At 50.7% G+C, this 24,284-nt stretch overlaps 2 protein-coding genes across 2 annotated transcripts in view; one reads left to right on the top strand and one right to left on the bottom strand.

Moving 5' to 3' along the window:
• The first annotated feature begins 1,761 nt into the window (after positions 1-1,761).
• Positions 1,762-24,284, top strand: part of svp (COUP transcription factor 2) — a 104,588-nt gene continuing 82,065 nt past the window's right edge. Inside the window, exons 1-2 of the mRNA XM_033487219.2 lie at positions 1,762-3,814; positions 17,818-17,967. Of these exons, the coding sequence (XP_033343110.1) occupies positions 3,400-3,814; positions 17,818-17,967 (565 nt within the window). The 5' untranslated portion in view covers positions 1,762-3,399. The remainder of the gene's footprint in view (positions 3,815-17,817; positions 17,968-24,284) is intronic.
• On the bottom strand, positions 10,816-16,362 carry LOC143260024 (uncharacterized). The gene is made up of 2 exons (XM_076524553.1): positions 16,297-16,362; positions 10,816-11,057 (listed from the first exon to the last, which is right to left on the bottom strand). Exons 1-2 carry the CDS (start codon positions 16,360-16,362, stop codon positions 10,857-10,859), a joined length of 267 nt encoding a protein of 88 aa, XP_076380668.1. The 3' UTR covers positions 10,816-10,856.

The following is a 24,284-nucleotide window of genomic DNA, read 5'->3' as shown; positions in this document are numbered from 1 at the left end:
AATAAATATCGAATGATATTTGCGGTCGATAAGAAACGGCGCGCGTACGCCACGGTTTCGAGAACGAAATCGCATTAAATCGTGCGACGGTGTCGTTAACGGCGAGCGCGAGGCGGCAAGATCGCGACGTTAGATCCGTTACTCTCGTAAATTGGCCGCGGCGTCGGTGAAACCGCTGAAACGGAGAATGCAGGAGAGATAGCGAGGGAGAGATTAGAGGGCAAAAGTGAAAGAGCACGAGAGCACGGAAGCGCAAAGGCGCAGAAACGCAGAGGTTCAGGCCTGCGACCCGACTGACCCTGCGACGACGGCCCGGTCGTCTTCGAGGCTGCCGGCTTACCCTACTCCGCTGCTCACGCGGCCACCCTTACCCTCACCCTTAGCCTCGGGGGTGGATGGAAGCGGCCCGGCCCATTTTTCGCGCCCCACTTGACTCCTCGTCCCCATTGGTCGCCGCCCTCTCGCCCTCTCGCCCTCGCGCCCTCTCGCCCCGTGACCCGTCTTCCTCCTCCGTTTCCCGGATGGCATCGCGATCCACCTAGAATACTGCTCCCGTAAAAGTATCCAAGGAAACCTAAGAAAATCCGCGAAAGACGAGCAACGATTCCCTTATCGTCCTACCAACGTCGTATTTTACCGAGACGTTCGATGCCGTTCCACTATAGGTACGAGCCCCTGCTTCAACCTTGACGAATCTCTTCGAACAGATTTGCTTCGTACTCCACCCGAACGGACCGGCAACGTTCTCATCGTACATCGTTAGCATCAATTCGCAACTACGTAACGCGTTATTAAACGAGTTCGTTGGACGCGCGTCTTCTCGCCGATTCGACGCTTCGGCGAACGATCTAAATTGAAAACCGGGATCGCTCGACTCGTCGAAAAATTCGAAACTGTTCAACCACGAAAGATTAAGGACGCCGTGTTCAAATTTCTCGCCGCGAAGCGACGATCGATAACGATTTTTTCGACGAACAGGAGACATTCTGCCAGTCGATGCGTTCGCTTCGTTCAACGAGAAAAGCACGCGAGACACAGAGGTTTTTACGAGACCGAAAAAGGTGCCGACAAAGGTCCGAGCGATTCGGCGCGTCCGCGAAACTGGTTCGATTTCAGCGGGTGTATCGAAAAATCGGTAAACCGGGTAACCCTGCACGAGCAAAAAGAAGCTGAAAAAAGGCAAAGGACCGTCCCGATTGAACGGAGAACGAGCAAAGGAAAGCGCGATAGGAAAAGGCGGACGGAAAGGGAGGAGGCAGAGCGAAGGGGGGAAACGCGAGAGCGAGACGGGGCGAGGGTGGCAGCGAAAGGGAGGAAGCAAAAAAAGCTAGCCAGAATCGGGAATGAATTGGAATCGAATAGAAGAGAAGAGAAGCGAAAAGAAGGGAAGAGTGGAGAAGAGTAGAAAAGAGTAGAGAAGAGCAGAGTGGAGTAGCGAAGAGACGGGGCAGGCTAGAGAGAGGTCCGTTGGAGAAGGGAACAGGAGGAAAGGAGGAGAGGAAAGAGCGTATGCTATGCTCTTCGGCGGCAAAGTGGACGCGGAAGGACGCTCGGCTAGATCGGAGCGGCAAGGAGAGCGGCGAGAGCGGCAAGGAGAGCGGCCGGAGGGCGCGAGGGTAGGGCAGGTTCGCAGCCAATGAGAGTCGCATCGGGGCGCGCCCGGGACTCGACCCCACCTTCGGTAGCCATGGCAACCGGCGAAAACCCGCGAGAAACCCGCGAGAGAGTTCGAGCTGGTGGGGGGTAGGTCGGTGTCAGGGGTCGTCTTAGTCGGCAGTCGGTCTCTGGTCGGCCCCAAGAATAGTCGTATCGAGGCGGTAGTCGAGTATCACCTCTCTTCTCCTCCTCCTACTTGTGACGGCACGAGCGCGCAAAGGGAACATAGAGGCACACGCGCAGCTTATCGACTGGGTCGCGCGCGCGCGCGCGCTCCTTCTCTCTCTCTCTCTCTCTCACTCTCACTCTCTCTCTCTCCCTCTCGCTCACACACACGCACGCACACACTCTCTCTCCCTCGCACCCCCGCGTTCGCGGTTTCTCGCTCGCTCCTGTTTCTCCTCGATCCTCCAGGTCCCACCTTCCGTCACCGGCGTCCTTTCGGCCACGGTTTCTCCGTTTCTCCGTCCTTCGTCCTCCGTTCTCCGATCCCTGTTCCCTGTTCCCTGTTCCCTCTGTGGTTCGCTCCCTTCCCCGCCGCACGTACACCATCGACGAGCCGTCTGTCCCGCGGCGCGAGTACCGCGAGTACCGCGAATACCGCGCGCACAGTCTCGCACACCCTCTCCGCCTCGTGTCTCGGTGGTTCGCGCCACCGCGCATCCGCCCAGCGTCGATACACCACGATACCTCGGCCACACCGACGAGAGGATACGCGGTTGATCTACCGCGTGCGCGCGATCGCGATCTCGATCCCGATCCCGATCCCGATCCCGGTCCCGGTCCCGATCCCTTCGCAGACCGCGAGTTCGTATCTCGGGCCTCCATTTTGAAACTGTGCGATCGAGTTCGCCGTACCGGTGCGGTTGTTTAAAAAAAAAAAAGAAAAAGAAAAAAGTGTTGTTGTTCAGTGGTGAACCGTAGCAGCTGCGTTCCCCAGTTTCTTTAGCGGAATATCGTTCGGGAGAGTGAAGTGCCGTCGCGAGGAATCGAGAGAGTCGGCCGGTCGCGGACGGCCCGGCGGACGGACCGCGATCGAAACGATATACCGGTGCGTTTGTAACTCGCGAGTCGAGTGTATCGCGAGTCGCGAATCGCGTGGCCCGCGGGTGAATCGCCGACCAGACACAGCCCACAGATTCGCGATCTCGTTTCTCGACGGTCGGGGACCAGCCGTGTCGAGGAAACGACGAAGATGCCGCACGGTGCGACGAACCCGATCCGAGGACCTAGCACAGTGCGCGAGTGAGTGAGGATCGTGTGCCGCATCGGAGATCCGTGGTGCGCGAGATACGCGGGGATTCGGAGAGAGAAGTGCTTTGGAACTGGGAAGCCAGTTCACGGAACCGTGCGGGAAGATACGAGGAAAGTGGAAGGACCTGTCTCGAGAAGTTCTCGGAAGGGCGGTTCGCGCGGGTGCGCCAGGCTCTGGCAAGCATTCGAAGAGAAGAGGAAGAAGCAGAAGAGGAGGAAGAAGAGGCAGAAAGGGAAGCGGAATCGCGCGACCGAGAAGTATCTATCCAGCGAAGGGTTTGAGGAGCCGGTGGTCGCTCTCGCGAACAGGAAGCCGGCAGGGTGGTTCGAGGCGGGACAGGAGGCGCTGACGCCCTGGCGACTGCCGGGGTGGTTTACCCGGCCGCGACAGCGACGTTGTTCCCTGGCCGGGTGTCGACGGGACACCACCACCCCGAGTTCACCACCACGTTGGAGGTGGGGTTCCCGGCGCGCGGCACCACCGCCTCCATGGCGTTGGTAGCCGCGCCGCCCTCGTGGCCCTCTCGGGACCCCGGGGCCAGCCTGGCCGCGACCGGAGCCGCCGCTGCGGCAGCCGCGGCTGCAGCCGGCGCCGCGGCCGCGGCCGCCTCCGCCGCCGGCGCCGGCCCGGGCCCGGGTCCGGGCCCCATCCAGATCGCCCCGCCGCCGCCGATGCCTCCGACCCACCTGACACCCTCCGCGACGCCGGAGGACATCACCTGCCTGGTGCCCGCCGGAGCGGTTCTCACGCCCAGGGACCCGCTGCCGCCCAGCACCACTCCCGGAAGCCAGGCGAACAGCTCCCAGTCGGGCAGCTCGCAAACCGACAAGTCCCCCAACATCGAATGCGTCGTCTGCGGGGACAAGAGCAGCGGCAAGCACTACGGCCAGTTCACCTGCGAGGGTAAGTCTCTTCGTTCACGTACCCCCGCGGATCCGAATTCGAACGGCACGCGAGATTCGTGTCTGAAAACGTCGCGGGTCCCGTCGCGTCGAGAGTCGGACGTGTGCCAAAGCTCCGAGCGGCCGCCGAAGAAAATACCAAAATACCCCATTAATAACGCGGCGGGGTGTTCCCCGGGAAGGTTCGCGCGCTCGTTCTCCGGGCCTAATAATGATGTTGCGTTAACGGGGACGGGAATCGCGGCGAGACGAACGGAGACGCAGCCGAGGGTGCGTGTTCATCTGAGAGTAAAATTATCGAGAGTCGCTCTCGAGAAAGACAAGTTATCGGCTCCATCGAGAGAGAGTACCGGCGGAGAGCCAACGGCAAATTGAAAAGCTATCCGAACCGTGTTCGCGTGGCTGAGAGTTTCCGGTCTGGGCAAGAAGCCGGTTTTCCGCGTCGGCTTATCGTCGTACGTTCGCGCGTTACATTCATATCGGGAGCACCACACGCGTTAAAAAGAACGTTCGCGGAATATCGAACGCGAAGAAGGTCACCGTTGTACGAACTTGCCGAATGTTCTATTCTATTATACATTCCGCGAGTTGGTTCCCACGTAACAGCTCGTTCACGCGCCGCGGTTTTTTCACCGATTCGCTCGTTTTATCGAATCGATAATAACCGTGGCCGGCGTTCACGCGATTCCATATGGTCGCGGAATGTTTAATTGCCTCGCGTGCATACACGCGTACGCTTGTTTTTTCCTATCGCGGCGCGAATGCCGCCTTCGGTTATTACCGATTCCGTGAAATGGCTGAAATCGATCGAAGAACTCTGTCCTGCGAACGATCTATGAGCGACGTATCCTGATCGGTACGATGTTTCAAACGTCGACGCCGTTCGGAGGCGTCCATACGACCGATTCGGTGAAACGATCGCAAACAATACCGAAAGCGTTCCAAGAAAATGTCGAAATTTCGGAATAATCGGACGACCGTCGCTGTCTTCGCGACGAGAACGCGCGGAAATTCTCGCAGCGTAAGCAGCGTAAGAAAAAGGTCCGGGCCGGGTCCGTCGCGTCGTAACGAAGAAAAATTCCGCGATTGGTTCGGACGTGTGGATCGACACGGTTAATCGAAATCTATTGGGGTTTCTCGGAAATGAAGACTTATAGATCCTCCCACGGGCCCGGCCACGACGGACGAGCTCCGCTCCCCTGCTTGTTCGCGTTCCTCCCTATTATCCCGAATTACGTCTTATCGATATCGGATCGCCGACGGTAATTTATATCTCGCGAGTGATTTATCGCGCTCGATCGTCTTGATTACCGGCGGCCTGTCCGGTTCGTTGCGATCCAGCCCGATCCGGTGCGAAGGAAGTCGCTGGAAGTCGAACGCGCCGATTACAGGATAGGGCGTTTCATCGCGGATGATGCATCGAGCGCGGAACAAGTGTTCGACACCTGATCGCGATAAAATCGGAAGCTGTGCGGGACGCGATGACACGCACGGGACACGCGACACGCTATATACGGTGCACCGTGCACGAAACATGGGACACGGGCCACGGGACACGAGACACACGAGTGCCTTCGCGCACCCCTTTCAGTTTCGGGGCGACCGAGACCGGAGATTCCGTGCCCCGTTCATCGTTTATCTTTCACCGTTCCCTTTTCATCGCGCCTCGCTGTCTCTCTTTAATCCGTCACGCATCGAAACTATCCGTCTCCTCGGGCAGACAGGGATCCCGATATATACAAAGGAGCACGAACAGACGGCAACTGGTTCGCCGAATTTCCCTCTTTCTATCGAGTCGACGATACCCGCTGCTAACTCGTTGCACTTGTCCGCGTAACGCGCGCCAATGGATCGCCTACCAAGCTCCCATTAAAATTCATGAGCGCCGGTTTGTTTCTATATCTCTCGCTCTTTCGTTCTCCGCCCTTCGTTCCTCCGTTTCTCCCTTCGCGCGAGACCCTTCCCCCTGCGAAATCCACGCAGGTTCGCGGAAAAATCTGCCGAGTCCGATCGCTTCGAACGCCGCGCGAAAATACGCAAATACTTTCAGCGAATAGAGCGATAACACCGCAACACCGGTTGCTTCTCCGTTCTCCGCGAAGCGATTCGTCGCCAGCGAACGGACGTCGCCGGTCGAAAACCGCGGGATCTAGGCGATCGGATCGGAATCTAGACCGAGGGACGAATCCCACGCGAATCGATCGCGAAACCTCGTTTCGGACGACCCGCGTCGCGACGATTGACCGATGACGTTAGCGTTTAAAACGCCGCTAAAAATAATACGCGGCGAACAAGCTGCGCTCGGTGGCAACCGAAAGGGAGCCTGCCTCCCCCCCTGCCCCTCGGGATTCGTTAATTTCCAACAATTTGTGCCGGCTCGGACTCGAACTCGGACACACGGGCACAGACTGCACGAAGATTCGACGCCTGGAAACGTATGATTCGAGCGGGTTAAGAGTCTGTCTCTTAATTGAACGCTCGAGTTACAGCGGCGACTCCTCTCCCTGGTGTTCCAATTACAGTCGCGCTAACGATATTTACCATTGTTAAGCCGTGGCACTCTCCCGGTCTACCCGCTGTTAGCGGTACCACGATAACGCGCTTAATCCGACGATAATTTCTATTCGTGGTAATCTTAATTACTCGCCACCCCTTGATTTTCCCTAGGCGATCTCGCGACGGCAGGTCCTCGACGTTGCTCGTCACCTCTTCTCCTCCCCGTTTCTCGTTCCATTCCATCCCGTTCCATTCCATTCTACCGGGTGTCCCAAAAATGTCCCGCAATCCGGAAATGGCGAGTTCCTCGGATCATTTGAAGCAGCTTCTTCCTTTACAAAAATGTTCTCCGAGGCACCGTTGAGGAGTTATTAACGAAAAACAGTGACCAATAAGAATCGAGTGCGGCTGACGCGAGGCGGCCCAGCCAACCAGCGCCAGCTGAGCTCGCCTCTCATTGGCCACTGTTTCTCGTTAATAACTCGTTAACGGTGCCTCGGAGAAAATTTCTCTAAAGGAAAAAGTTGCTTCAAATGACCCGAGGAACTCGCCACTTTCGGATCGCGAGACATTTTTGTGGCGCCCTGTGTATTTCGTTTCGTTTCGCCGTCGAGTTTCCGGAGATTCGTTCGGAACGCGACGTCTTCGCCGCCGACATTGGTATAGGTCGTGAATTTTCCGCGAGTCGGCTCGATCCTTGCCGCGGCGACGTCGTTCCTTGAACGCGTCCCCTCTCGCCGTGTCGCGTCACAACGCGTCCAGTTAGTTTCGATTCCGGCAGCTGGTTACGTAAGACGCCGTTGGAATCGCTTCACGGCGAAACGGGGCGGCCGAACATCGACGGCGGCGTCGACGTCAGCGGCAGACGCGAACGTCGAAGCGCTTTATTGAGAATCATAGAAACATCGATGGGGCCGGCCGGCCGCGCGGCGCATGCCGCATACCGCATACGCCTTCCACATTGGACGTTCATTGGCGTAATCGGCCCGATTGTCGGCGATCGCTTTATTACGACGAATTGATTTTGATGTCAACCGATGTCAAACGGTCGCGAATTATCGTCAATTTGTCGGGACTGACTTTCGATGCGTTCGATCGACGAGATCGCGAGCCGAAGGAGCTCGCGCCGGCGATCAAAGTTCTGTCGCGAGTCGCCGAAGCCGATCCTCCCCGCAGTCTATTCCCTCTCGTTCGAACTTGTTGATATTCGCGGCTGTCCTGCCACCGTTTCCCCTACCAATCGTCAAGGTTATTGGACCGTGGTCCCGGGCTTTATTCCCCGGGCCGTAAATCGAAAGGCTCTTCGACGGCTCGCCGACGATTCGGCGTTTCGGCGATTCTTCGCCGGTTCGGCGATAGGAGAACGCGCGAGACGGTGTGTTGAGGACGAATCCGGAACACTCCGGTCGACTCGGCCGAGATTAGGTTCGAGAAACGAACATTAATCTGCCGATTACAGCGACTCCGGATCCTCCCATTCGCGGTACCACGTCTGGAACAAGGTTCTTCGTCTTTGGTTATTGCGCAATAGTCGTTCGCGGTTCGACCTCGACTACCCTCGTGATCGCCTTTTTCCCATTTCTCCGTTCTCTTTCCGCTCTTTCTTCCGAGAACCGATCGATTCGCGTCTCGAACCAACCTAGCCGGCGATCGAATCCTGGAAATCACCGTCGTCGACGCGCCGACCGTTCCTCTTCTCCGGTCGACGCTTTCCGAATCTATTTAAGCGGCGAAGGCCTTCGGTGTAACTGATAACGTACTTGATCGGCTAATTAGTTTTATTTTTAAAAAATGACCGCGGAACCGTCGAATTTTTGCCAAGAATTTTTCCAATATTTACAGCGCTTATTTTAGGCGCCCGCACCCAGAGTTTTCATTTCGGGATCCTCGTTTTTTGTCATTTTTATCAGCGATAACTTCAAGATATTTCGCTGTATTGACAGTCCTATCTGCACTGCCTCGCTTCAACAGGATTTGCACGGGCTTCGGACTCGGTGTACACCGGACAAATTATCGCTTAACCTCAATAAATGTTTCGCTGTACGATTCAGTCGCAGGTCGCACGGCTACGATTTTAATTATTCCATCAATGGATCTGTATTAAACGCCGGATGGCTAAAAATAGCGGTTTCCTTGATTGGTCGCGAGATGCCGGAGATCTAAAAATAGTCGAACTTAATAAAAACCTTTATAGTTAAAACTTTATTTCTTTTCTTCTTTATAGCAAGAACCCCTCTTTTTATGAATCTCTAGACGCAAGAGTTTCCGCGGAAACAGCCCGGACCGTATTCTATTAAGCACTGTCCATTCGATACGGGATCTTGGTATCGTCTTCTTCTCCGATTTTACATTCGTGGAGCATTGTAACGACGTGATATCCCGTAGTTACGAAATCTTAGATCTTATCTATAGATAGTTTCCAAGTATTTTAACCCTTTGCACTCGAAGCTATTTTAACCGTAAATCTAAAATCATTTTTCTGACTTACGGCGTTTCCATTTTACACGACAAAGTGCATTTTACGCGTGCGAAACTGAGTCTTTGCGGCGAAAGTGTAACCGTTGTGTCACTTTTAACAATTTTTTAACATCTAAACTTTGTTAATGTAAAAATTATCTTATAACAAATTGTAGTGATGCCTCAGAGTCGCCACTCGAGTGCAAAGGGTTAAGGGGAATAATACGAGATTGCTTTGTATTACAATGACCGGGCCAATTTTGGAATTCGGATGCACAATTTGGACATCCTGCTTTCATATTACATCAATTATCTCTCTAATTGACGCTCAGATTGTCCGCAGAACGATTATTCGATCCTTGCGGTTTATTTTTATAGTTACGAATTGTCAATAACTATAAAAACGAGCCGCGAGGCTCGAATAATCTCCTCTTCCCAAATTGTCCACATTTGTGGACAATCTGAGCGTCAGTTAGGGAGACATTACTGTAATTCGCATCGCGGCTATTCTACAGAAAGTAGAGTTTAACCACTTAGTATATATAGTATATAGTACCATGTACACGCTATTCGAAATCACGACCAATTCTTGAATAATTATAAATCCGATAACACGTCGCGAGCGTCGCCAGAAACGTACGTATGTACTTACGCGTGTACGTTCAATTTTTTTTTCCACGCGTCACGATGATAACGAATTCCTCGCGTAGACTTCGAGCTCTTTTCGATCGAGTCACTTCCTTTACGTAACCGAACGATTTCAACGAACCACCGCGTCTCGATGTATTTTACGGCGCGTTCTTTCGATCGCAGCGACGCGCGTAAATCGGTAGCGCGTAGAAATCCGTTCTCGTCGTCGTGGTCCTCGACGATAGAATGTCATGTTTTTTTAGAAACGATTCCCGTTCGTTCGTTCGTTCGTCGTCTTACGATCTCTCCGACGTACTATGTATGTAGAATACGTACGGTTTTTTTTTTTTTACCAGCGTTGCAAGATGAAACGAGACCGACGTATTACCGAGTCGTCCCGTATAAGTTTGTGGCGCGAATACGTCTGTACCGCTTGCGACGAGCTCAGTTAAACCTGAAATTTTAACCAGGGTGCTGGAACCTCGGGAAACCTAAAAATTCTTTTCTGGGTTCTCGAAGCTGCATCGGAAAAAACTTGATTTCTTCGGAAGCACTCTGTGAGTCATTGTATCTGTTGTTAACCCTCGCAGTACCGGTGGTTGGGCGTCCACGCGGAGTTCCATGAGTGGCTTCTTGTGTATACAAACATTTTGAACTAAAATTTTGTTGTTGTTATTATCATTATTATTGTTACTATTTCTATTACTATTATTACTATATTATTATTACTATTACTATTATTACTGTATTATTATTAATATTACTATTATTACTATATTATTATTACTATCATATTATTACTATATTATTATTACTATTACTATTATTACTATATTATTATTACTATCATATTATTACAATTACTATTATTACTATCATATTATTACAATTACTATTATATTATTACTATTACTATTATTACTATTATTACTATATTATTATTACTATTATATTATTACTATTATATTATTACTATTACTATTATTACTATTATTACTATATTATTATTACTATTACTATTATTGCTAATATATTATTACTATTACTATTATTACTAATATATTATTACTAATATATTATTACTATTACTATTATTACTATATTATTATTACTATTATATTATTACTATATTATTATTACTGTCACTATTATCTAACCCTACTTTTATTCAAACAAACGGCAAACGGTATGAAGCGTCGAAGGGCCAAGTCGGGCCTCGAGCTCTGGATCCGAGAAAACCCGGTCGTGGTACCGCGAGGGTTAAATCTTGCATAATGTTTATTTTATTCTGGATTATGTGAATTTCATTAGCATGATTTAAAAGGGTCTAGCAGCCGGAAAATAAATAACAAAAATAATAATAATAATAATAATAAACACGGAGCTGTTGTAACCAGGACCAGCGAAGCGACAAAGCGTACATTCTTGTAGAATTAGCGGAAGAAAGAAGAATCGGTTTCCTACGAAAACGGATATGAATAGGGTTCGTTATTAGTATTGGTATCCGTATCGATATCGGTATCAATGTCGGTATCGGTATCAGCATCGATATCGGCATCGGTATCGGCATCAGCATCAGCATCAATATCGGCATTAGTATCGGTATCAATGTCGGTATCAATGTCGGTATCGGTATCGTTATCGGTATCGCCATCGCTACCGGCATCGGCATCGGTTCAATCGAGGGTTAAAAAAAAGTGTTGACCGAGGGAAGGAGGCGCGCGTACCTCATATACGCCATGCGGATAGAAGAAGGAAAGGAAATTTAATTCCGGTCTCGCGGTCTGTGGTACACACCGCTCGCGATGCGCGATGGGCGACGCGGGCTGTGTGCTGCAAAGGGCTTCCTGTTCGGGGTCTCTGGTTCTCCCTTCGAGTCTTACGGTTACTTACGGACTTACCGACTTATGCCTGGCGTACCCTGCCGCGCGCGCGCTCACGAAGAAGCCAGACATTCTGCAGGCTGCTCCTAGCAGCGGGCTAATCGCTCTAACGAGATCATATTATATTATTCCAACTTTGCTAATCTTTATTAATCTCATTTCTCCTCGAGGCGCGTGCGTTGCGATCCTCCTCGGTCGTATTGTTTCCCGAAACAACCGGGAACGTTTCTCACCGTCTCCGCAACGATCCGCGGAGTCTGCCGAAGCGGACCACCCTCTTCGATGCTGGTCGAGTCGTCCGAAACAGTTTCGGTTCGTCCAAAATAGTTTCGGTTCTTCCAAAACAGTTTCGGTTCGCCCGAAGCTGGTTCGATGCGTCCAAAACAGTTTCGATTCGTCCGAAGCTGTTTCGATGCGTCCAAAACAGTTTCGATTCGTCCGAAGCTGTTTCGATGCGTCCAAAACAGTTTCGATTCGTCCGAAGTTGTTTCGATCCGTCCAAAACAGTTTCGATTCATCCAAAATAGCTTCGATTCATCCAAAGCAATTTCGACCCATCTGAAATTGTTTCAATTCGTCCAAAACAGTTTTGATTCATCCAAAGCAGTTTCGATTCATCCAAAACAGTTTCGGTTCTTCCAAAACAGTTTCGATTCATCCAAAGCAGTTTCGACCCATCCAAAACTGTTTCAATTCGTCCAAAACAGTTTCGAATCATCCAAAACGGTTTCGGTTCTTCCAAAACAGTTTCAGTTCTTCCAAAACCAGTTTCGACTCATCTGAAGCTGTTTCGATTCGTCCAAAACCGTTTCGGTTCGTCCAGAACAGTTTCGATTCGTCCGAAACTGTTTCGATTCGTCCGAAACTGTTTCGATTCGCCCAAAACAGTTTCGACCCATCCGAAACTGTTTCGATTCGCCCAAAACAGTTTCGATTCGCCCAAAACAGTTTCGGTTCTTCCAAAACAGTTTCGATTCATCCAAAATAGTTTCGGTTCGTCCAAAACAGTTTCGATTCGTCCAAAATAGTTTCAGTTCGTCCAAAACAGTTTCAATTTGTCCAAAACAGTTTCGATTCGTCCAAAACAGTTTCAGTTCGTCCAAAACAGTTTCGATTCGCCCAAAACAGTTTCGATTCATCCAAAACCAGTTTCGACTCAAACGAAGCTGTTTCAATCCGTCCGAAACAGTTTCTATTCGTCCGAAGCTGTTTCGATTCTTCCAAAACCGTTTCGCTTCATCCAAACAGTTTCGACACGTTCGAAACAATTGCGATTCATCCAAGACAGAGTTTCGATTCCATCGGACCGACCGAAGAGTTTGTTTCGTTCCGAACGAACGAGCAGCATCCAGCAACGCCGCTAAACGTCGTGCCGACCGACGATTCGTAACGCGGTCTTGAATTTTGATCGGAGCACGAGCCTCCGATCGCGCTACCATCTGCGCACCCGATCCCCGTTGAAGTCGCCGGGGCATCGGCCACATGCGAGCGAGCATGGAAGATTCTAGGACTCCGCGGAACTTTTTGTCTACGCGCGCAGAGCAGACTAGAAACGCGGTTTGCTTCCACGGTGTGCGGAATGGTCGCTCTCCGGAGGTTCGCAACCGGTCAAAATTCCTAGTCACGCGACCACTGGGGCAAGGTGGGAATGCAACGCGAGTGCATCGTCCGGCGATGGAAAGAAGGAGGAGAAGGAAGAGGAACGCGGCGCGATGGTTGCGCGAGCGAGCGAGCGCGCGCCGCGTCGTTCTCGTTAGTTTCGCTTCCTCCGAACCTCGGAGGCTTAGAGCCTTCGCGTCTGAGAGTCCACGAGGGGCAAGACGTTGGCTAACGGCAACAGGATCTCGGAGGCAAAAGCGCGTTACGCGGTTGCACACGCCGCGTCGCGCCGCGCCGCGCCGCGCCGATTCTCGTCTCCTGCGCGTGTGTGCCTGCGTTTCCACGTGTTTGGGTAGGCGCCGACCGACTACGCGACCGTTCGACCGTTCGACCAAGGTGTGTACCTTGATGGTGGCAGCGGTTGCGGCGGCAGCGCTTGCATCGATCATAGAATTACGAAGCGCGACGCATCCCGAACGCATCCTCTGTGACCAATTATCTCGCTAACGAAGCCCCCGCTATCTACCCGCCGCGCCGCTCCGCTCCGAGCAGCGCGCCTCCCCGCGGCCCGCCGCCCCGCAGCCAGCCACTCCACCAGACCGCCGCACCGTGCCGCCTCTCCGCCCCGGCCTGCTAATTAATTATAACAATGTCGTTAATTCTACGCGGCCAACTCGAAATGTTACCGACCGAATCGAATCGTCCTGCCGCTTCCTCTCGCCCGCCACGTCCTTCCCCGTCGATTTCCTTCCCTTCGACCTCTTCCTTCCTCTCCCTTCGCCCGGCATTCCGCCGGCACTCGCGGAAAATATTTCTTCGACACGTAAACTAGCACACGCTTCCCCTCTGGCGAACAGAATTGCACGCGTCGCGTCCTCGTCGATGCGAATATATTAATGTCTCCCTTACCGACGCTCAGATCGTCTACTAAAATGGATAATTTGGGAAGAGATACGATTATTCGAGCCTCGCGGCTCGTTTTTATAATTGTGGACAATTTATAACTGTAACAATAAACCGCAAGGCTCGAATAATCGTGTCTTCTCTTCCCAAATTGTCCATTTCTGTGGTCAATCTGGGCGTCGATTAGAGAGACATTACTGTACATAGTTATAGCGAAGCGTTCGACACGTTCTCCCCGTTTAATCGTTTTAAACAGCGAGCGCTTCCCTCTGAATTTACCTGCGAATCACCTTGCAACGCTTGCTCCAAATGGTTTTTCCTGTTTATTGAGTAAATTAAATTAAATTGAATTAAATTAAATTAAATTTTTAATTCTGCGACGCTGGGGAGAATCTCTTACTTTCCTTTCTCTCTCTCTCTCTCTCTCTTCGTTAAAATTTCTTGCTTTTCTCAATTTGCATTTCTCGACCAACTCCGTCAGATCTGGATTAGCGCTACCACCGTTGACCCTTGCGTATCTTGCATGTCAGATCCGTCTGGCTGACTATAGTAAATTACAAGTTATATGCTTGTTATCAAAATCTTGTTGTTAGCTTTGAAAATATTAAATATTTCCTAAAAAGTGAATTTTTCGCGAACTTCACTGGTTGATCCGCAGAGTGTTTTAATAGGATTGTTACTTCTTCGTATACAGGGTGTCCCAAAAATGATTCGCAATCCAGAAATGGCGGGTTCCTTAGATCATTTGAAGCAACTTCTTCCTTTACAAAAATGTTCTCCGAGGCACCGTTAACGAGTTATTAAAAAGAAAACAGTGACCAATAAGAATCGAGTACGGCTGACGCGAGGCGGCCCAGTCAACCAGCGCACGAATCCCAGTTCCGCTCATTGGCTCGGTCGCCTCGCGCCAGCTGAGCTCGCCTCTCATTGATCATTGTTTTTCGTTGATAACTCGTTAACGGTGCCTCGGAGAAAATTTTTCTAAAGGAAAAAGTTGCTTCAAATGACCCGAGGAACCCGCCACTTTCGGATTGCGAGACAATTTTGGGTCACCCTGTATATGTATTTCGATTGTTACTTCTTTCGTAATTTGTATTTTGTTGTATATTTTTGCATTTGTCTTAGTATACTTTGTACGATACCGTATGCTGCTTGTTCTAATCTCCAGCTATCCGAGTACAGTAAATTCTCCCCAATTGTCCCTCAGCTTGTAAACAAAAATGGACGATTTGGGAAGAGTTGATACGATTATTCGTTTTTATAGTTATCGACAGTCGGCAAGTATATAAACGAACCGCGAGGCTCGAATAATCGTATCTCCTCTTCCCAAATTGTCCATTTTTGTCTAGAACCTGAAGGGGCGATTTTGGGGAGAATTGACTGTAACTAACGTCAAGCTATCCGAAGCGCTCCCAACTAACTCTACAACTATTCTTTCTCGGCGATTTCTCGTGACGCGATATCACGCAGAATCTCTTGCGTTGGTCGCGTGGTCGCATCACGCGCCGAGTCGAATCGTTATCGAATCGCTCTCGCGGTGAACTCGATCCGCGCGGTCCACGCGGTCCGCTCCGATGCGTACTTCCGAAGCGAACCGGGAAACGTTCTTTCGAGTTACTACTCGGAATGGAATGGCCGCGAACGAGCCGCAGCAATGAAAATTCAATGACGCGAACAATTTGAGCTCTCCAGGGCCGTGCAAGCTGCAATCTGAAAGTATAAACAGTAGTTGTCTGAGTCCCTTTCTTTCTCTCACTCTCTCTCTCTCTCTCACTCTCTCTTCCACTTTCCTTCCCTTTGCGCCCCTATTGCCTCCAACGTGTCTCCTCTCCATATCTTTCTCTCTCTCTCTCTCTCTTTCTCTTTGCGCCTTCCTTCGCAGAAAACCTTCCTCCGTTTCCCCCTTTTGCCCGGGTCCATTTCTCCGATTTCTCTCGCGCCACCTCGGTGCACGTACGCAGTGTCTCCCGGAGGAGGTTGGCTCGCGTACTATAATCGCGTAATTTGCGTGTAACGACGCAATTTGTAGTTACGGCGACCCCAGAGACTCTTTCGTAACATGGACGACGACAACGATTACGACTACGACGTGGATGCGAACGGCTGCGACGACGAGAAAGATTCTGACAACCACCGAGACGAACAGGAGGACGGGTGCAACCGGAGTGCCGAGCAGACGAGCTCACGGTGCGATGGCCGCTCGTGCTCGTCGCCGTTGTCATTGTCATTGTCATTGTCGTTGCCGTCGCCGTCGCCAACTCGCCCAATAGGATTTTGTTACCGAATACTCGACCGACCCAGAACTTTTCTCGCAAACATCAACCTCGACTGTTGCGATTTTTTGCCCGACCAGGCCGAAAATACGGTAATGTCTCTCTAATCGACGCTCAGATTGTGCGCAAAAATGAGCAATTTGGGAACAGGAGGTTAATTATTTGATTATTTGGATTGTTTTTAATTTTTCGATTTTATTGGATTATTCGAGCCCTGCAGCTCGTTCTTATAGTTGCTGACAATTCGTGACTATAAAGACGAGTTGCAAGGCTCGAATAATCGTATCTTCTCTTCCCAAATTGTCCATTTTTGTAGACAATCTGAGCGTCAATTAGAGAGACGTTACTGTAGCCGCTTCGTTATTACGATTGAATCATCGAAGGTAGAATGTGCAGTAAATTCTCGCGAATTGTCCAGCTTGTAAACAGAAATGGACCATTTGGGAAGAGGAGATGCAACTATAAAAATGAGCCGCGAGGCTCGACTAATCGTGTCTACTCTTCCGAAATTGTCCATTTTTGTTTGCAAGCTGAACACAATTCGGGAGAATTTATTATACCTAGTAGAAATCTTCGTTACCATGAACTGTTACATATTTATCATCGTCGCACTTGTTACGGAGTTTTTAATACTGTTACAACTATATAGTTATGCTTCACAGGAACGTTCGTATGTACGATAATCTTTTCGATAATTCGTATTCCGTGTTCAAATCTTCGCTACGTAATATATCTATTTCAATTGAATCACTTTAACATACGGGGTGCCCCAAAATTATGATACTTACAGGAAATTGGAGACTACTGAGGTCATTCGAAGCAACTTTTTCCTTTACAAAAATGTTCTCCGAGGCATCGTTAACGAGTTATTAACGAAAAACACTGACCAATGAGAAGCGAGCTCGACTAGCGCGAGACGGCCCAGCCAACGAGCGCACTATATCCAGTTCTGCTCATTGGTTCGGCCGCCCAGCGCCAGGCGAGCTCGCTCCTCATTGGTCCTTATTTTTCATTAATAGCTCGTAAACGATGCCTCGGAAAAAATTTTTGTAAAGGAAAAAGTTACTTCAAATCACCTCAGGAACTCCTCATTTTCCGAAAATACCATAATTTTGGGACACCCTGTATATTCCTTTACTAAGGAATACTTAGGAAGGGGAAAGGTCTGCGTCTCTTTTACTCGTAGATAGATATTATAGAAATAAAGAAATATTTGTCGCAGAAGAGTTGTTTTTTAGAATGCCAACGAAGGATCGCCAACGTAGTAAAAGAAAGCCGACGATTGCCATTGACCGCGATCGCGACGATCCCCGATCATCGTTCTGCCATCGGGGGATCTCGTTTATCTGGATCCGAAGCTCTCTGTACAGAAGGCTCCTTGTTGTCACGGCCGCGATACGAATTGGCTCCGGGCTCGTTCCGCGAAACTCGTCTTGAAACGCGTTGCGTGGTCCCGCATTGTCCCATATCGCCCAACGGTTTCTCCAAAAGAGCGCTTCTAAACGAACCGAAAATCGCGCGAGAGGAGATCTCTTGCTCCACGGGCCCAGCTTTTAGCGATCGTTCGGCCTCGCACGTTCCGATTCGCGATTAGTCCCGTAATTTTTAACGAGCGTAAGAAAGAGTTGGCAAATGGAAAGGGAGAGAAAGAGAGACAGAGAGATAGAGAGAGAGAAAGAGAGAGAGAGAGATTCTGACAGTTGCAATAAATAATTCCGAGGAAAGTAGACGAGATGTTTAACTGTAACTTTGCCTCTTTTTAGGATGCAAAAGCTTCTTCAAGAGGAGCGTCAGGAGAAACCTAACGTACTCGTGTCGGGGGAGTAGGAACTGTCCCATCGACCAGCACCATAGGAATCAGTGCCAGTTTTGTCGGTTGAAAAAGTGCCTGAAGATGGGCATGCGACGGGAAGGTACGTACCGAACAATATTGCTCGCGATAGACCGCCATAGCGTTTCGCGCGCCGCCGAGTCGCGAACAGCCGGGATTCCGTCGAAAGGCGCGCGACTCGAAGATAGTAGGATCGACCGCAAGGCCTAAGAATGAGTCGTGAAAATGATACGTCGGAGTTCGTAAGGTTAGAGTTCGCCGAGGCGGAATCGCGTTTCGATTTGCGCCCTGTGAACGGGAGCGTATCGCTGACACTCGTCGAACGAGAGGCGACGCGGCGCGTTCGCGTCGGCCGCTCTCGCGAAGGGAAGCTCCTCGACGTTTGTTTCAAAGCAGAGATAGCAAGAGAGAGAAAGAGAGAGAGAGAGCCGGTGCATCGATACTCTAATATCGCTTGATCGTCTAAGCGGGAAACCAAAGGCCGCGCCGCGTCGGCATTCCTTCCTTCCGGTCAGCAGCGCGTTCATTCGGCGCGAAACCCTAGCGAAAGTTTGCTCGCTGGTGGTTCCGAGCCGAGGCACGCAGCCGCGAAAACTTGCGAGAGGTTCCCACGCCACTCCCCTTCCGAGATTCGTTCCTTTTTCTCCTCGTGAACTTGGCTGCTCGCGGCACGATACCATCTGACCTTGTTGGAGCACGCACGAGTTGGTCACCGACGTCCGCGCTCGTACTCGCGCTAACGCTCGGCCCAGGTGTGCTCGTTTCCGTCCGAGGTTTCGCAGCGGTTCCTCGACAGCTCGACACCCTGCTTTGCTTCCTCTCCTCCCCCCCTTCGCGGCTCCTCTCTCGCTGCTCTCCCCGCTCATGTTCCATCGGTCACCGCTGTCCTGCTCGCCGACCAATTTCCTCGGAGTTTTCCGTGTAGGTGCCCTCGGCCGACCGCGATCCGCGATCCAGGATCCACCATCCGCGCCGACTTTCGTCTTCCGTGCTCTCTCCCGCTCCCTCTCGGCGCTTCTTTCTCGGTTGTTCTTCCTCTCCCTACCTATCGCGCGGCTAGATAGCATCTGACCTTGTTCGAGGCGAACGCTAGCGAGACGGTCATCGACACGGACGGTCAAGGAGCGCGGTCGAGTCGAGTCGAGTCGAGTCGAGAGACTCGGCGCGCGCGTACGTCGCGGGTCGCAGGACGAGGAGCACGCAAAACGCCGGAGACAGGACATTGCTGGCCGGGCATAGAATTCGACCGATGTGCGACCGTCTTCCCAGGAAGAATTCAAAGTACGCGCGCACCGTCGACAATATTTTTTCCACGCGCGGCGACCTCGCGTCGCGTTTTTCCCACGAGACGACTGCCGCCGCGCGCGTTTTCTGCCCCGTCGCGTCGCGGCTACGTCCGCTTATTATACGGGACGATGTCTCGACTTTTGAAAATAATTCGATGCGTTTGCGGGGCACGCAACTCCGCGTCTGTCTTCCCACTGGCTCCGAGACGCGAATCAACGTGTATCGAAGTGAACGAACGCAAACCAATGTGAACCAATGTAAACCGACGGAAATTGACGTATGTTGACGTAAATCGACGGAAAGTAATGCCAATCTGTGCAAGCCAAGGTAAACTAACGTAGACCTGTGTCAGCCTATGTATCTTGAAGTTATATGAAGCAACGTATAGCAACGTATAGCAACGTAAAGCAACGTAAAGCAACGTAAAGCAGCGTAAGCCAACGAAAACCGACGTAGATTGACGTAAACCAACGTAAACAGATGCAAACAGACGTAAACGCCAATCTGTGTAAACCAACGTAAAGTTATTTAAAGCAATGTAAAGCAACGTATAGCAACGTATAGCAACGTATAGCAACGTATAGCAACGTATAGCAACGTATAGCAATGTAAAGCAATGTAAAGCAACGGAAAGCAAAACGTCAACCTATTTAAAGCAACGTAAAGCAACCTAAAGCAACCCAATGCAACGTAGATCAACGTAATGCAACTTAAAACAACGTAAAGCAACGTAAAGCAACGGAAACCAACGCAAACTGACGTAAATTGACGTAAACCGACGGAAACCTGTGTAGACAGACGTAAACGTCAATCTATGTAAACCAATCTAAAACAACGTAAAGCAACTTCAAGCAACGTCAAGCAACATAAAGCAATGCAAAGCAATGTAAAGCAACGTAAAGCAACGTAAAGCAACCTAAAGCAACGCAAAGCAACCTAAAGCAACCTAAAGCAATCTAAAGCAACGTAAATCAAGTCAATCTACGAGAAAGACAAGAATAACAAGAAGAGTAAAGACACTCAAAATTTATTCATTTAAGAGAAGAAATCCCTTTGCACAACATGCAATACATTGCAAGTTAACGGTTAACAGTAGGAGTCGTGGTTAAGATGCACCTGACGCTCGAAACACGCTGGGATAGAGAAGAAATCGAACTGTTCGCAGAAGATGTTAACATTTGTAAAAGAAAAACCCTGTGTAGACTGTTATTGTCGCCGTATAATGTGGTAGAATTCTCTTGTTTGAAAATAGTATGATGAATGTTCGAGATGATGTAATCTCCATCGAGGGTCCCACGGTACATCGTACGACGTGTACAATTGTCTTAACGGAATGGTTATAACCGTAAACAATTTTGACCACTTGCAAGACTTTTACACGGATTACGTTGCTTTTGCGCGCGATCTTCATGCGGCGATATACATAGAATCCTTTGTTCAATACTTAATTAGGCTTGCAAATACTGCTCCACTTCTACTTCATTTCTATTACAATGGGTATGACTAAAATGGGTTTTATTATTTAATAATAGTAATGATAATAACTATTATTATCATTACTATTAATATATATGTAATAATAACTATTATTATTATTACTATAATAATAATAACTATTATTATCATTACTATTAATATATATGTAATAATAACTATTATTATTATTAATAGTAACTATTATTATTAGTAATAATAACTATAATAATACTATAAGTACTATAGTAACTATAGTAATAATATAATATAGTAACTATTATAATAATAATAATAACTATTATTATTACTATTGTATAGTAATTAGTATATTATATAATAATGGCTATTATTATTACTATTACATAGTAATTAGTATATTATATAATAATAACTATTATTATTATCGTCATTTACTATTACTATTATTATTAATAACAATTATTATTATTACGAGATAAAATAAAAACGATCTACTAACGGCGGACAAAAGAGACGGATTCATCGACGACTTAAAACGCAAACAAAAGATCAGGACGCCGATAATCGTACCGCACGAGGAATTTTGGATCCTCGGGGGAATTTAACGAGCCGCCTTTAACGATTCGGGTGACCCGTGGCGGTAAGCTTTCACCTAAACGGCTCGGTGCGATACCGAGGAAGTGGAAGAGAGCAGATCCCCGACGCGGATAGTAACGAATCGAGGCAGAAATCGAGAGAGCGATAAGCGGCGGATAACAGAGAGACGATCTGACCCGAGGAAGACCGTGTTCGCGAGCAGGGTTAACTACCGCGCCGTCGAATAGCACCGGTACCGGTGGTACCGGGTGCCGGGGACGGTGCGGGAAGGTGCCGCGAAGATGAGAAGACGAACCAAGTCGAAGTTGAAACCAAAGCTAAAGTCGATGTTGATGCCGATGCCGATGCCGATGCCGATGCCTGACCGAAGATGAGAACGAGAGGTCGAGAAGGATGAGCGAGAGTGGAAGGGAAGGAAGAGAAGGAAGGGAAGGAGGAAGGAGGAAGGGAGGAGGAACGTTAAAGGCAAGAAGGACGCTCGCTGGAGGATCGCTGGAGGATCGCTGGTGGATCGCTGGAGGATCGCTGGAGGATCGCGAACCGCGGCGAGGGACGGTGAGCGGAGCGAGGCGAGGTGAACCGTGTGTTGGTAGGGGGCTAGAAGAGAGCACGATGGGAAGGGGTCCCGCGGGGAAAAGGGGGACGAGTCGGTGGTCCGAGGTCAGCGGGGTGCATGACCTTACCTCGGGGGCCCCTTCCTTCCGTGGGGCCCCCGAGGCAGACAGGATGCGCTCAAGATTACCCCGTAGATACTGTCCGCGATGATTACAGAAATCTAGGAAGCCGCTCAATTTAATTAACCCTTAATTGCGAGTGCCCGGCCACGATGACGACGGCCACGACCACGGCCACGACCACGACCACGACCGCGTCGCCTTTTCTGAATCCCGCTTTCATCTTTCGCTGGCTCGCCGGGAAATGACCAGGTCCCGGAGTCCTCGGCTTTCTCGCCGCGCGAGGAGCCGTTGCCGTTGAAACGGAATATCGGGCCTTGTCGGGCATTAGTATCGCGGAGATGGATACGACTCGAGTTACAACGTGGATTCCGCTTTATCATTCCGCGTTCGCGTTCGCGTTCGCGTCGGTGCGGCACGGCGCGGCGCGGCCTGCCGAGGCAACCATAATGGCCATTACGGGCGCATTAACTGAAATTAGACATTGTTTCCCTTGCGGGGTTGGAGCAGCGATGCAACAATGGGAGGACGACGAAGGCGGATAGAGGCCGGTCCGCACGGGCAAACGTTCGGGCCAGCCGAACCGAACCAAAACGAGCAACGGGACGCGTCGAGGAGAATATAAAAAGGGACGAGAGGAGCCGAGAGACCGAGCAAGATGGTAAAAATTACGCGAGGTCAACACACGGAGGGAAGGAGAGACCGACCGAGGAGGAAGGAGAGCGTACATCTATGTATACTCTTTGTCTCTTTCCTGGTTTATCCGGCGTGCCTGCTCTCTATCTCTGGCCATCTCTCTCTCTCTCTCTCTCTCTCTCTCTCCATCTCTCTCTCTCTCTCTCTCTCTCTCTCTCTCTCTATCTCTCTCCATCTCGCTCCATCTCTCCGTCTCCCTCCATCTCTCTCGGATGCAAGCGTTTTTCTCGGTCCCCGATGACTGCCTTTCTCCCCAGCGTGCGCCAACGAGAGATTGCCGATATTACGCCGGGGTCGGAATCGTGACTTTAATCAATTAGCGGGGTTTCTCGGACCTGGGAAATGATTAGTAATCCGGTCGGTGGTCGCCGGTCGATTCTCGAAACCACCTCGTGTCCCTACGCGGTGCCCCCTTCTGTGATGTCTCCGACCCGTCCGACCCGATGCTTCGCTTCGCGCGGAATTCTATCCCGAGAAAAAAAGATGGAAAATCGAAAACGACCTTGCGAATAGCTCGCGGCTAGAACGGAAACGACGGGCGCCGTTCCGTTACGCGAGAGCATCGACGCTGTGCGACGCGATGCGATGCTTAGGCGTCTGATCGAACCGCGTGACTCCACGCGACGACGAATCCGCGGTGAGACCGTTCCGCGAACAGTCGGACGGCTTTGAGGGGATTCCAAGGTGACGCGAATTACGATTAATAACGCCGAAGCGTGTGACGTGTTGCGACGTGTTGCGCGACGCGGCGCGACACGATGCAACGCGACTCGATGCGACGCGATGCAACACGATGCGACGCGATACAATGCGACGCGACGCGAGCGACCGCAAGCGTCAAACGCGCCGCGCCGTCTTTTCTCCTTCCGTCGGTTCCGACGACTCGATACGACGACGCCGACGACGCGAACGTCGTCGCGACGACCGAGAAATTGGTTCGTCGATCCGCTCTCGCACGGCCCGCTCGGAATGGTTCCCGCGAGTCGCAGCGGGTCTCCGCACCGTGTTTACTTCGCATAATCTCTTTCCGACCATTAAAATACAAAGTAGACGCATTACCATGACAAAACTGTCGCCGGGTCAAGAGTACCTGACACCGTTCGTGGGGGATTGCGATCGGAACTCGGGCTCGTTATGCATATTCAGAACGGTGCAAGGTCCACCGTTGCCCGTATTACCCTTTGTTCGTTCCCCCTGCCCGACATCTAGGTAAACTTTCCTTTCGGCTCGCGTTTCGAGCACGCGTTCCCCTATCTCTCTGCCTGCCTACTTGCCAGCCCGACCTGCCTGCTCGGCCTGCACGGCCTGCTCTCTGCCTGTCCGTCTGTCTACCTGCCTGAAGGAACGCCTCGCTCGAGTCCTCCTGCCCGCGGTAATGAACGTGTATTTTCGCCGGCGACTTCCCGATAAACGCGATCGCAAGACGGCCCGCGATCGCCCGCGAACCAATTTCAATTCCGAGCGTCTTCCCCGGTTCCTCCAAGCCTCGTCGAGGCTCTCCGCGGAGACTTCCAAGAGTTCGCCGCGTCCCGCGCGGCTCCAGAACGTTAGAAACGCGTTCAGAACTACGCGACCGATCGGATCGCGCTCGATTCGGAGCAAACCGGCGGCGACCTTCGAGGCTGTTCGAGCTCTCGCGCGATCAGAATGTGAAAGTTCACTCGGAAAAGGCGGTCAGCGCCGCGCGACT

This window comes from Megalopta genalis, chromosome 9, assembly GCF_051020955.1.
Source record: "Megalopta genalis isolate 19385.01 chromosome 9, iyMegGena1_principal, whole genome shotgun sequence".
Classification (NCBI taxonomy): domain Eukaryota; kingdom Metazoa; phylum Arthropoda; class Insecta; order Hymenoptera; family Halictidae; genus Megalopta; species Megalopta genalis.
This window is presented reverse-complemented; position numbering and strand designations above follow the sequence as displayed.